We start from the raw sequence: 13831 nt of genomic DNA, 5'->3' as shown, positions 1-13831 counted from the left end.
TAACCCATTTGTGTCCTCTTCATAAGATCTTCCAGCTGATGATCAAGCTACATTTCAACAGATAAAGGTTTTCTTCCTTTTGTGGGTAGAAATAGAAAGTGAAAGAAAGGCTATCTAGATTTTTCTCCTGCATTTTAGCACAAGAATAAAACCCAGTTTTGAGACCGGCTGAAAGAAACTACTGAAGGAAAACTCACACGTACAAACATTCTCCCCAGGGGGGCACGAAGAGGGAAATTGGGAAGTTCTTTGCAACTAAGGAACTTACTTTCTTTTTACAGTTTCTGTTCTAGCAAGCTAGTGTGTGCATGCTTGAGTATTAATAACACCCAGAGAACTGGAAGGTTGGGTGGGGGGGTTGTCACAGGCACCCTGAAGGCCCTCAGAACAGGAGGAAGGAAGAGGGGTTAACAGCCTAGATACAAAGTCTTTTCTAAACAGCTCACAATGAAAAGTTAGGAAAACTTCACACTTTAAAACCACAATATTTATTTTGCCACAAGAACCCACTGTATCGATCATCTGAAGACATCTCTATTCTAGCACCCATTATAAAATTTCCAGTTCCCATTTTTATGAACCGTTGCTCATCTCTGAACCTATCTCTTCGTTTTCAATGGACAACTGAAGCTCTCTTGGAGCCATCCAGCTGGAACCCTTCTGCCACCGTGAAGAGGTGAATGTGGATACACAGTTGCTGAAAGATGTCACCGTTTCTTAGTACTACTGTTTCCACCGCTGGACTTGCTGAAGCTCCTGCTCATGTAAGGAAAGTGCACGGTTGGGGTTCTTTCTGTAGGACCATATAATCCCAAATTCCTGGCAGTGGCTGACTTCCGCAGTGGCTTGACGCTGGGAAAGGGGCTAAAGATGGGAGTTTTCGGGTGGCTGCCTTGGGGAGACTTGCCAGGGGCCTTGTTTCCTCCAGGTGTGTCTGGCGGCTCCGGGAGGTGCTGCTGGCAGGGCAGGTGCACCTTGGGATCAGTTTCAGCAGCAGCATCCCTTGCGTTCAGTTCCAAGGCTTCTAACTTCACCTGGACCACAGACACGTCGGCATCAGCATCCCCAAACAGTGGCTCTGGAGACTGCCCTTCGATGGTCCTCCCAGTGCCGCCATCAGAGCTGCCACCTTCCCTTTGAGCTGCCCCCGCACAATCGGAGGAAAATGCCTGCACTGCCCCCAGACTGTGAGTCTTGCAGCCCTCGTTCTGCTCGTCTATCAGCCCGACGGTGTCCCCACAGCCCAGCTGACTCTTGGTCCTCGCCGTGTTCTTTTTGTGGACCCGGATGTGAGTTCGCCATGGAGAATTGAGCTTGGTCCTGAGGTCTTCATAGGGGACGGGAGATACTTTGCCTCCTGTGTGACCAGGGATGTGGATGACGGCATTCTTGGCAGCTCTGTTTGACATTTTCATCTTCTTTCCTAAAAGAAGGTGGTTTATAACTGGAGAGTTGTTTACCTGAGATGGGAGAATGCTGGTCACTGGCCCTTTGTCTGAAAGAAATGTTGAAAGGTCGTGTGAAAGGTACCACAGAGAAAGACATCCAGCACAGAACAGGAGTCACACACAGGTTGTGCCCGGACCCTGCCCACATATTTCCCAGGTCTTGGCAGAGTCATGTAACTGAAGGCAGCAGAAACTGAATTCGATCCTAGAGCCTGGGGTACGGATTCCCTCCTCTTCAAAGAGGAGGAGACAAGCGGCTGAGGATACAAAAAGGAACAGACTCTGACCCGCCCAGCCTCCCTAATGTTTTTTACAGAGAGCCTTGTGTCTGAGAAGCAACCTCGGAGGTCTTGTATCTAGGAAATCTTTGAGGATTTTTTTTTAAAATAATAGGTCAAACACTATGACCATATAGATTACCAGCTGTCAGCTTCTGAGAGGTAGAAAAACAACACACTGCATATTACTGAGAGACAGCAGAATGAGAGAAGTGATAAGAAGGTGGTAAAAATGCGGTGACATCACAGCTATCCAGTGCCTGGCTCTACTTCCACTCCTGTGTCCTCAATTGACTTTGAAAGCAAATTGAAAACAGGAAAGCACCAAAAGCTGTGTTCTCCTGCAAGGCACTGTTAACCGTATTACCGTCCTCATCCTGCGGCTGACCGAGCCCCTATTTCCAATGAAGCTTCAACATTCATGGCCCCAGGGACCACAGCTGCAGGCAGAAGTATCAAGAGCAGACCCCGCCGCCTTTGTGTGAACAGCCTTCCTCCTGATATCTAGGTCACGTGGCTGAACTCCCGTCTGTGCTTCTCGACTGCTCCTATCTACCTACCTCTGGTCACAGTCCAATCTTCACTGAAATTTTGACACCTGTTTCCTCTTCGCTCTATGTCCTCTTACCTACCTCGGTTACTTTACTGCCTCGGTGACTGACCCATCCTCCACCTGCCCAGTTCCATCCTAAACCTCATCACTCGGATCTGCCTCTTGTGAAAAATATTTAACTCTCATATTCCTCTCTTTGACTCTTCCAGCTCTCAGACTCTCGATGTAACTATACTTGGTACTAAACCATAAAGATTTCCGTTCCTTGATCCCTCAATCTTCTCATAACCTCTCACCGTCTCCTCGGCTCAATTACACCCCTACCCTGCTAGATGCACGGTGGATCCCTTGGACCACACCTCACCAATAACCACACATCCAGGCATCCCTATGGCTTTATCACACAGGCCTGGCAAAACTCCACTCTAGATCCACAATTCACATTCTCCTTTCCAAAACAGGAGCTGCTAATAGCTGCTGGGGGTGGGGATGCGGGTGGGGGGAAATCACACAGCCATGTGGATTGATATCCCTTAAATTCATAACTTCCTATTTCTGTTAGGTCCGCAATGCCGCTGAACAAACTTTCTTTCCCTCTCCCATTGCTTGCGACGGCCGATCCAAATCTTCATTACTTTCTTTAAGCTCCCACCCAACCTTCAACTTACTCCCAAGCAAACAACTTTTCCTCCAATTTCTCCATACAAACAGAAGCTATCAGGACTGAAAAGCCTTAACTTCCCGTCCTCCCTAACCTAGGAAGCTGGTACCTCAACCACCATCCTTACCACCTTTCTTTAAATCTCAGAAGCTGAGGACTTTTGCCTCTAGCACAAGTTCAATCTGTCTGCCTGTGCTGCTGATCCTATCCTACACCATCTCCTCTAAAACCCCCGCTACTCAAAGTGCAATCCCCACCCAGCAGCAGTGGCATCGCCTGGAGGCTTATTGGAAATGCATCATCTCAGTCCCACCCACAGCTACTGAAGCAGATTCCTCATTTTGACACATCCCCAAGTGATGCGTATTCACACTAAAGTTTGAGAAACAATGCTCTCAAACTTTGCCCTTGAGCAGCAATCTCTCCCTAAAAATAACCACATAAACCCGGATCTAGAGTAGGGGTCAGCAAACTTTTCTTGTAAAGGACCAGACTATAAATATTTTAGCCACTGTAGTGCAAAAGCAGCCATAGACAATATGTAGACAAATGGGCATGCCTGTGTTTCAACAAAACTTTATTTATAAAAACAGGCAGTGAGCAGAATTTGACCTACAGACCATAGTTTGCTGACCCCTGACTAGAGTACAGACACTGGGCTGATTTAGTACCCAGTGGCAATTGTTCACCATTCCACCTAAAGCTTCTGAAAGTGGTTGGAAAAGAACTACATAAAGAATCAGAACATGGGGGTTCTAGCCCTGGCCTGACCACTCACTATAGTTATATAATCCTAGACAGTTGCTCAGCCTTCCCGAATTACCATTTCCTCATTTTTTAAAAGGACAGAAGAATATCTGTCCTTGCCTTTCTCATAGATTTGAGGACAAATGAGGATATGTATATGCCAATGTTTTGAAAATTAAAGTGTTAGAGTTGTTAGTTCCTTTTGTGATTGCTTTTTTAATGATTCAGGATAAAGTAAGCATCTTTAAGAAGTTGCCTACTCCTCCCCAACAAGGGAAAGGTAAATTCAGTTTTTTTGCAAGATCAGTCACATGCTCACAAGCCTCTTAAAAACATGTCAAATTTACATCTTGGTTAATCCTGGATCGGCATCATTTTCATTAGGATTTCGCTTAAAATAAGACAAACCAATTCCCAAATCAGCATATATTAAACAATAAATCAGACTGTTCATTGGGATTTGGGGAATTTAAAGGAAAAAGGAAGCTTGACAATCCTTGGAAAAGAGCATTTCCAACTGCAGTACAATTGTGTTCTTCTCAGCAGACTCCCAAGACACTGCTAACCCACAGTCAGCAGGCACAGTAATGGCTTTTTCCGTTTCCTCTGATCACAACATCTGTTGCATTACTACCTAAATGACTGGTAGCAATATTATTTACCAGTATACAGATGACTAAATTCTACTTCCAAATGCCTGAAATTTAAGAGGCAATAGCTCCCAAATGTCTCAAATCCAAGGACTGCATGGCTTTGCAACATTCTAATCATTTGTAAAGCCTTCTCCACAAGCATACAGAGTAAAGAAGTATTGAATACCATCAATTGCCTGGTCCTTGGGACCTTTCTCTTATTTAGAGCCTGATAAGATAAAATAAAAAGTGAGAAGATAAAGATGTTATTGTCTCCTGCCAGCTGTGTTGGTGGATGCCGAGCCAGAGTGAGCAGTAATTCCCAGGACATCCTGGGAATACTTGGTCTTCCTTTCACAAGTTGACAGGGAGCTGAAATTGACTCAAACAAAGAAGTACATTACCTGCCCTGATATACACCTGATGAACCTGCTGCTGCTGCTTCTTTTTAATCCGAGAATATTGCTGCTTCAGCGCGTTGATATCTGTGGTCATGCGTTCCATCATCATACTGTTAAAAGCTGCATGGTATTCACTTCGGCAGGAGTTGATCGCTCCTGGACTCAGCTCCGCAATGTTATTGGATCTCAGATTCTGGTCCCCATTTGGCTCTATATTCCAAGGAATAGAGACAAGGAGACACTATCACAGGAGGAGAACGGGACTAACTGGGAATTGCTTACACTATATAACCTGGGGTAGTATCTTAACCGCCAGGAAATTCTGAACCATAAAAAACATGTACACTAGAATTTGTCTAGTACTTGTTTTTATTTGGTCCTGAAAACATTTCTGCATTTTCTTATTAGGCTAACTGTGAGTCTGAAACGAGCTGTGTGGGTTCATTGTTTGATTTTATGACCCCTTTGTTCATTATATGGACATAAGGTCCGCTGTTTCCAGATAAAAAATCACTGTCATTTTCTAAAATTCCCTTAGAAAAATATCACTCTAGTTTTCTAAAGTCAGGGTACAGATTTCCATATAACCACATGAGGATTTACAAGGTTCCACATAACTAACTGCACGAGGACTCACAACTATAAATTTGTAAATTTTACACTGTAGGGTTTAGTCAGTCATTAAAAGTGAGTTTTTCTTAAGTTAAAAACAGCAAGACATTCTATAAGATTATCAAGAATTTAGATCATGGTATCACTAGAAACGAAATGTTTTTATTCATTTAACAAGCACTTCCTGACTGTCTACTATGTGTGTTATGTCTGACGTGGTTTCTGCTCCTGTTAACACCAACAACTAGTAGATTTATCCCTCAAATAAATTTGAGATTACCTCCAAGAAACAGAAATAAGTACTGTGTGAAAATACACTCACATGCCACACAGGTAAACAGGGGATAAAATTAGGCTTTTCTAACACGATATGTAAAACTTGCCTGGGGACAAGCTTAAGAAAAAAGATTAGTAGGGGATTTCAAGTATCCTAACATCTGCTGAAAGTGTTATTCAGATAAAGACCGAACATCTGGTAAACTTTCTTTTTTATTGAAAATACTTCTCTAAGGAGAAGAAAATTAAAAGAGGACCTCTAATCTAACTAAAGTAAAACCAACAAGAAAGACTAAGGATGAAATTTAGGAGAAAATGACCATGTCATCCCAGAGCCTATAATTGCACAGAAAGAATAACAGGGGGGAAAAAAATGGAACGTAGACCCAGATGACAGAAAGCAGATTCAAAAACATTAGAGTTAAAATACTAATTGATCCCGTAGCTAGAAACCAAAAGCTAAAATTCAGGCAACTAAAGAGGAGATAGAAACCATTACAAAACCAACAGAACTCTTGTTGAGTTCAGATTTTTTTAAGTCATTTAAAAAGATGACAGGGGAGTGCATACCAAGAACACACACACAAAATGACATGAACCGAACATTAAGCAGGTTAAAACTCAAAACAAGCTAAGGCTTGCAGAACATACTCAAAACTACCACGACCAAAACAACAACAAAACAAACAGACAAACAAAAAGGAAGCCTTCTAAGCAAGAGGAACAAAAACAAGAAAATAGCCCCATGACTTTGAGAAGGCAGTATAAAGCTAGCAGATGGCAAAGAGAATGCAGAGGTGCCTGACATCTTTTGTTTCTGTCCTCTTTCAGCACGGAGAATGGTCTTCAAACTAGAATAAATGTCATAAAGGAAGAGCTGCCACCAAAGATAAGAAAGATCACAGTGGGGGAACCGCGAACTGCTTCAAAAGAGTTCATTACATGAATAATGTCCAATCTATTTTCTGCAAGAAAAAAACAAACATAGCATGACATTCAATTCAGAGCACCACTTTTTAAGGGGGATACTATCAAACTGCAGGACATTTAGAGGTGAATTTATAGAACTTTAAAAGTTCTGGAAGACATATCTTTGAGAAATTCTGAATTTGGACCATGAAGAAACTTTTGGGGGACGTGATGACTGTCCTCAAGATTCAAAGGAGACATCCAGCAGAAGAGGGAGCAGACTTGTTCTATTTTGTTCTGAAGAGAAGAACTATTAATAGAACTAGTAAGTGGAGTTTCTCTCTTCAAAACTAGAAACGCTGGGCTAAGCAGAGGAATTAGCAGAATGCCTTATGAGATAATGAGTTTCTGGTCACTGAAATTCAAGTAGAGGTACCATAATATTTTGGCTTTAGGGAGTACTTCTATAGTGGAAAAGAAGCCAGTCTATAATGGATTCAATTTAACTCAAACAGAATGTAGTAAGCATCTATTATATGCCAGGCTCGGTGCTAAGGAACTGAGCACACAAACTTAAATCAGACGAGTGGGAGGCAAAACGAATCATAAAGAAAAAGAAATATGTATTATGCATGTAACACATAACAGAGAGATCCTCCTAAATGATAAAGTAACAGAGAAGTTACTTTTAATAAAGACCTTTAATAGTGGTAATCAGTTCGGGAAACAACAGGCATTTATAGGACACAATAATACTACCCTTGCTATAGTGAACCAACACATTGTGAGTATCTAATAGATGCCACCTCTTTACCTTTAACTTGCTTTTGGTACTTCTGCAGTTCAGGTGCCAGGAGCCCACTAAAAGGTCCGAGACACCCCACTGCATTAGCAATAGCATCTTCATCATCTGGGTCATTCTCTTCATCGCTGTCTCTGACCTTACCACGTCGTCTTGGAAAACATAAAAGAAAAAGGAATATTTTTCCAAAAAGTGGTATTATTTTTAAATAAGTAATATAGCCACATGACTTAAATGACATATATATAAGGTATATACATGATTATAATTTCTATAACATATTTATATATTTATATAATTATATATTATATTTTTATAATTTATACATATATATATAAAGTCCATCTCCCATCCCTGTCCAACTTCTACCCTGTTCTTGCCCCACTTAATCCCCACAGGTGACCACTGTTACTAGTTTCTGATGTGCTCTTCAGCTTCCTTATCAGTTAAATAAGCAAATATGACTATACAGTCTCATTTTTCACCTCTTTTTCATAAGTATTAGCATGCTATATATAAGTACACTCTTCTGCACCTTGCTTTTATTCACCTAAAAAAAAAATCTCTCCATATTCACAGAGAGCTTCCTCCTCATCCTTTTCTTAATGTCTGCACTGTACTGTATGTATACATTATTGTTCGTATGTCTGCACTGTACCGTATGTATACATTATTGTTTGTATGTGTGCACTGTATTGTATGTATGTAGCCCATGTTATGGAACCAGGCTGCTAAATGATGCACACTCAAGTGGTTTCCAATATTAAACTATTATAAACAACACTGCAATAAATAACCTTATACCTACTGTGTTTTGCATGTGTACAAATATATTTGTTGGATAATTCAGAAAGGTAGAATTGCTGGGTCAAAGGATATATGCAATAGTAATGTGGGAAAATACGGTCAAATTGCCTGCCCCAAATCCCATGGTAATTAACCTCTCGTGAGCAAAGTGTAAGAGTGCCCGTTTCCCTATAGCCTTATCAACAGAGAGCACATCAACCTTTTGAATTTTTGTCAACCTGATAGGTGAAAAAAACAGAATCTCAATCTTGCTTTAAGCTGCATTTCTCTTAGTCCAAGTGAAGCTGCCTTTTATGTAAACTGCCTATTCCCATACTTTCATCATTTTTCAGATGGTGGTCATTTTCTTATTGACTTCTAAGAACTTTATATATGAGAGGAATCAGTTACAAATATTTTTTCACAAATATTTTTGTGTCTGCTTATGGAGGTTTTCCTTTGCTCTGTTTTGGTTTTAGTCATGCAGAAAATTATTTTTAAAGTACTTAATTTTTTATCCCTTATTGTTTTTTTTGAGTCAGTTATTAAGGCCTTCCCAATTCCAAAGAACTAAAGACATCCTTCCACATTTTCTTCTGCTTATTATTTCAGTTTTTTCCATTTAACTGTCTCATCTCTATGGAGTTTATCCTGATGTATGGTGTAAAGTATGACTCTAACTTTATTCCTTTCCAGACTGAGTCTCATTGGCCCAGCACCATTTACTAAATAGTATATCTTTTCAGTGTTGATTTACATTTTCATATATTAAATTCCTGTGTGTGTGTGTGTGTGTGTGTGTGTGTATACATATTTGTTAATTTCTGGTCTCCACAGTATTTTAAACTAGCTCATCTGTCTACACTTCTTTGATTCTACCCTTTTTTAATTACTGAGATTTTTAATATTTGATATTTTTAAATAAGTTGTGGGGTTGCTAAATATCCCTTCAGTTTATGTTCCAACCTTCTGTGGAAAGTACACTTTCAAAAATCTCCCTCTGGAATTTAAATCAAAACCTTTGGGAAAGAGATATTCAGATTTTAAGCACCAAACTACTTCAAATGTATTTCTGGGGTTTAACAAATATTAATAACAAATTAAGGTATTAAGTCTTCCATCATGAAAACAAGAAGAAAAAAAAAAAAGGACCTTACCCAGAAACTGAGGTGGGCTTAATTGTGGCTGGGAATGGTGTAATGTTGTAGGTGTATTTTTCCCTCAGCTCTGCCAACTGTGGAAAAGGGAATGGAGCCATAGAATATACAGTCTGGAAAACAAGAACAAAAATGCCAAGTCTGAAATGGTGGCCTTAAACAGCTCTTATCAATCCTGCAAAGACATTAAAGTTCTATGATTTGGGTGTGAAGAGGTAGATACTGCTCCTTACACAGCAGGTGGAGAGAATATACTTCAGTATCGTTTTAGAGAAAGACAAAAGAATACCGATAAAACAACAGTTAGTCCCCAGATCAACCCAGCTGGGACTGGGCACGCCAACTGGTGAACATGGGTGGGCAAATGGGGACAGTCTGACGTTCTCTTGCTCATTTGATAGATGAGCTAATTCAGAAATTCCCAGCTCCCTATTACTTCTTTCGCCGTGAACCCATCAATCTTCTTCATAGGTACCACTCGTTTCTCAAAGCTTTGCTTGATGATTGTTATAGGCATCAAATGTCAGCCTTCCAGATACAATTATGTCCGGGGGACAATCTTGCGATCACCTGCAAGCTTTCTCCAAAGATACCACCTTTTCAAATGTCTGTGAATCAGTTCTAGGTGAAAATTGTTAACTGTTATTTTTTTTTTTTTTTTTTTTTCAGTACGCGGGCCTCTCACTGTTGTGGCCTCTCCCGTTGCGGAACACAGGCTCCGGCTGCGCAGGCTCAGCGGCCATGGCTCACGGGCCCAGCCGCTCCGCAGCATGTGGGATCTTCCCGGACTGGGGCACGAACGCATGTCCCCTGCATCGGCAGGCGGACTCTTAACCACTGCGCCACCAGGGAAGCCCCTTAACTGTTATTTTTAAAGAAAAAAAAGTGACAGGGTGTAAAGCACAGGCTGTTAAAAATCTATAAATACAATTGGGAAAAGCACCTGTGCTTCCTCCAGGATTTTAAGATTATGTATCATTCTACCAGCAGGAGGAAAATCTTGTTTGTTCTCTTAATTTTATGAAAATTTAACTGCTCCAAACATATTTCTTCAATCTCTCGGGTTCTTATTCACCAGAAAATGTATATTAATCACATTAACTTTCATTTCTTCCAGGAAGCCATTCAAATGTCCTGATAACACTTTTCTAGGACAATATTTTGAAGTGGTATTTTTCATTTCAACAGTACTGTTTTCCTGAAGGCTTAGGAGATGTCTAATATCTGCACAGGTAGGAAAAGGAGGGCTCTGAAAGGGGCTTCCTAGCACTGCAGCCTCACCCCACAGCTCAGAGCCACCACCGGGACAGTCCACCACAATTTCGATTCTAAACAGTCTGCACATCTGACTGTCCCCAAACTTCTGTGGTATCCGCTTACACCTTAGTGTAACATCCCAAGATTCCAAACAAGGAAGTGTTGACTAAAATTCCTTCCCTTTGATTCTCCATTGCTTATTAGGCAAAGTTACACAGTTTATTGGGACCACAAAAGTCATCTCCAAGTCGTATTATCTCACACATACTTGATTACAGACAGTCCCTGACTTACAATGGTTGAACTTAAATGATTTTTCCAATTTACGAAGGTGCAAAAGTGATACACATTCAGTAGAAACCCTTCTTCGAATTTAGAATTTGGAACTTTTCCTGGGTTTACGATACGCCATAGGTCCTCTCCCGTGATGCTGGGCAAGGCAGCTCCCCATCAGCCACGGGATCACGAGGGGAAACAACCAATACATTTACAACCATTCTGGACCCAGACAACCGTTCTGTTTTTCACTTGCAGTTCAGTATGCAATAAATTACGTGAGTTATTCACTCTTCATCATAAAATAGGCTTCGTGTCAGATGATCCTGCCCAACTCTAGGCTAATGTAAGTGTTCTGGGCATGTTTAAGGCAGGCCAGGCTGAGCTGTGATGTTTGGTAGGTTAGGTGTATTAAATGCATTTTCAATGTATGAAGGGCTTATCTGCATGTAACCCCATCGGAAGTCCAGGAGGATCTGTGTACCCAAAAGGCTGAGAAGCAGCACAAATTTACTAACAGTGAACTGTTCCCCACTGGGAAGAAGCAGAAGGCGCCCAGTGGTTCCCACTAGTCTGGAGTGTGAGACTAAGCTGGTTCCCAACCTCTCTAGGCCTCCTTTCTCTCATCTGAAAAAATGAAGGCATGAAACTCAGGATGCTGGTTACCTCTGAGAGGAGAGGGGGTGGCGGGATCAGAGAGAAGGGTATGACGGAGTTCACCTGTGCTGTTAATGTTTTATTTAAGTTGGGTCGTAGGTCTGTAAGTTTCATTATTTTAATGCATTCTGTATGCCTGAAATACTTCATATAATTTCATTAATAACATGGTCAGAGTACACTCTCACATTTTTTGATCCCACAAAGTGTACCAGCAGCTCATCGCCCGAGAACCTGCTTTACTGCCAGTATGGAAGTCTTCCCTCCTTGATCCTGTGACCTGTCTTAACTCCACATACCCTTTTGAGGGGAATGGAGAGATGTGAAAACCTCAGCACCCCAACTTTAAGTGCAGAGCACGGCACCTCTGCTTGGGCCTCAGTACAGCAGCATCAGTCTCTGACACATCAAACGTTGGTCCCACTGCTGGGCCAAGAGTCAGCCTGTCCCTCACTCATGAGACTTTTCTTCCTTAACAATTTAGAAACCTGGTTCAGATTTCAAGAAACACATACCGGACTTCCGGGAAGATGGCGGAAGAGTAAGACGCGGAGATCACCTTCCTCCCCACAGATACACCAGAAATACATCTACACATGGAACAACTCCTACAGAACACCTACTGAACACTGGCAGAAGACCTCAGACTTCCCAAAAGGCAAGAAACCCCCCACATACCTGGGTAGAGCAAAAGAAAAAAGAATAAACAGAGACAAAAGGATAGGGACGGGACCTGCACCAGTGGGAGGGAGCTGTGAAGGAGGAAAGGTTTCAACACACTAGGAAGCCCCTTCACGGGCAGGGACTGCAGGTGGCACAGTGGGAAAGCTTCGGAGCCGCGGAGGAGAGCACAGCAACAGGGGTGCGGGGGACAAAGCGGAGAGGTTCCCGCACAGAGAATCGGTGCCAACCGGCACTCACCTTTATAAATTGTGAACCACTATATTGTACACCTATAACATATAATATTTTATATCAGCTATACTTCAATTTGAAAAAACATGAAAAAGAAAATGTGTTATATACATACAATATTATTCAGCCTTAAAAAAGAAAGAAGTTCGGACTTCCGGGAAGATGGCAGAAGAGTAAGACGCGGAGATCACCTTCCTCCCCACAGATACACCAGAAATACATCTACGCATGGAACAACTCCTACAGAGCATCTACTGAACGCTGGCAGAAGACCTCAGACCTCCCAAAAGGCAAGAAACCCCCCACGTACCTGGGTAGGGCAAAAGAAAAAACTAAACAGAGACAAAAGGATAGGGACGGGTCCTGCACCAGCGGGAGAGAGCTGTGAAGGAGGAAAAGTGTCCACACACTAGGAAGCCCCTTCGCGGGTGGAGGCTTCGGGAGGCGGAGTGGGGGAGCTTGGGAGCCGCGGAGGAGAGCACAGCAACAGGGGTGCGGAGGACAAAGCGGACAGATTCCAGCGCAGAGGATCGGGCCGACCGGAACTCGCCAGCCGAGAGGCTTGTCTGCTCGCCCGCCGGGGCGGGCGGGACTGGGAGCTGAGGCTCCGGCTTTTGTCGGAGCGCCGGGAGAGGACTGAGGTTGGCGGCGTGAACACAGCCTGCAGGGCGTTAGTGCACCGCGGCTGGCCGGGAGAGAGTCCGGGGAGAAGTCTGGAACTGCCGAAGAGGCAAGAGACTTTTACGTCCCTCTTTGTTTCCTGGTGCACGAGGAGAGGGGATTAAGAACGCTGCTTGAGAGAGCTCCAGGGACGGGCGCGAGCCGCGGCTAAAAGTGCGGAGCCCAGAGACAGACATGAGACGCTAGGGCCGCTGCTGCCGCCACCGGGAGGCCTGTGTGCGAACGCAGGTCACTAGCCACACGCCCTTCCGGGGAGCCTGTGCAGCCCGCCACTGCCAGGGTCCCGGGATCCAGGGACAACTCCCCCAGGAGAACGCACAGGCGCGCCTCAGGCTGCAACTTCTCGCCGGCCTCTGCCGCCGCAGGCCCGCCCCACACTCCGTGCCCCTCCCTACCCCCGGGCCTGAGTGACCCAGAGCCTCCGAATCAGCGGCTCCTTTAACCCCGTCCTGTCTGAGCAAAGAACAGACGCCCTCCGGCGACCTACACGCACAGGCCGGGCTAAATCCAAAGCTGAGCCCCTGGGAGCTGTGAGAACAAAGAAGAGAAAGGGAAATCTCTCCCAGCAGCATCAGAAGCAGCGGATTAAAGCTCCACAATCAACTTGATGTACCCTGCATCTGTGGAATACCTGAAAAGACAACCAATCATCCCAAATTAAGGAGCCCTGTGGATGAAAGGCTCTTGGTGCTGCAGCCAGGAGTCAGTGCTGTGCCTCTGAGGTGGGAGAGCCAACTTCAGGACACTGATCCACAAGAGACCTCCTAGCTGCACATAATATCA

The 13831-nt window shown here is 43.4% G+C and overlaps 1 protein-coding gene across 3 annotated transcripts in view; it reads right to left on the bottom strand.

The window, feature by feature from the left end:
- Positions 1-514: 514 nt before the first annotated feature.
- The window catches only part of TBC1D30 (TBC1 domain family member 30), a gene marked incomplete at its 5' end in the record, with an annotated part of 80813 nt that continues 67496 nt past the window's right edge, over positions 515-13831 (bottom strand). For 2 of the 3 annotated variants that reach the window (XM_082667000.1, XM_082667001.1), the window contains 4 exons: positions 515-1495; positions 4724-4930; positions 7332-7471; positions 9263-9375. In XM_082667000.1, coding sequence (XP_082523126.1) covers positions 708-1495; positions 4724-4930; positions 7332-7471; positions 9263-9375 — 1248 coding nt within the window. In that variant the 3' untranslated portion in view covers positions 515-707. The remainder of the gene's footprint in view (positions 1496-4723; positions 4931-7331; positions 7472-9262; positions 9376-13831) is intronic. The other variant, XM_082667002.1, reaches the window with a different exon arrangement.

This window comes from Grampus griseus, assembly GCF_964374135.1.
Source record: "Grampus griseus genome assembly, chromosome: 11".
NCBI classification, from domain to species: Eukaryota; Metazoa; Chordata; class Mammalia; order Artiodactyla; family Delphinidae; genus Grampus; species Grampus griseus.
Note: the sequence above shows the minus strand (reverse complement) of the source record. Positions and strands in the feature narration are given on the sequence as shown.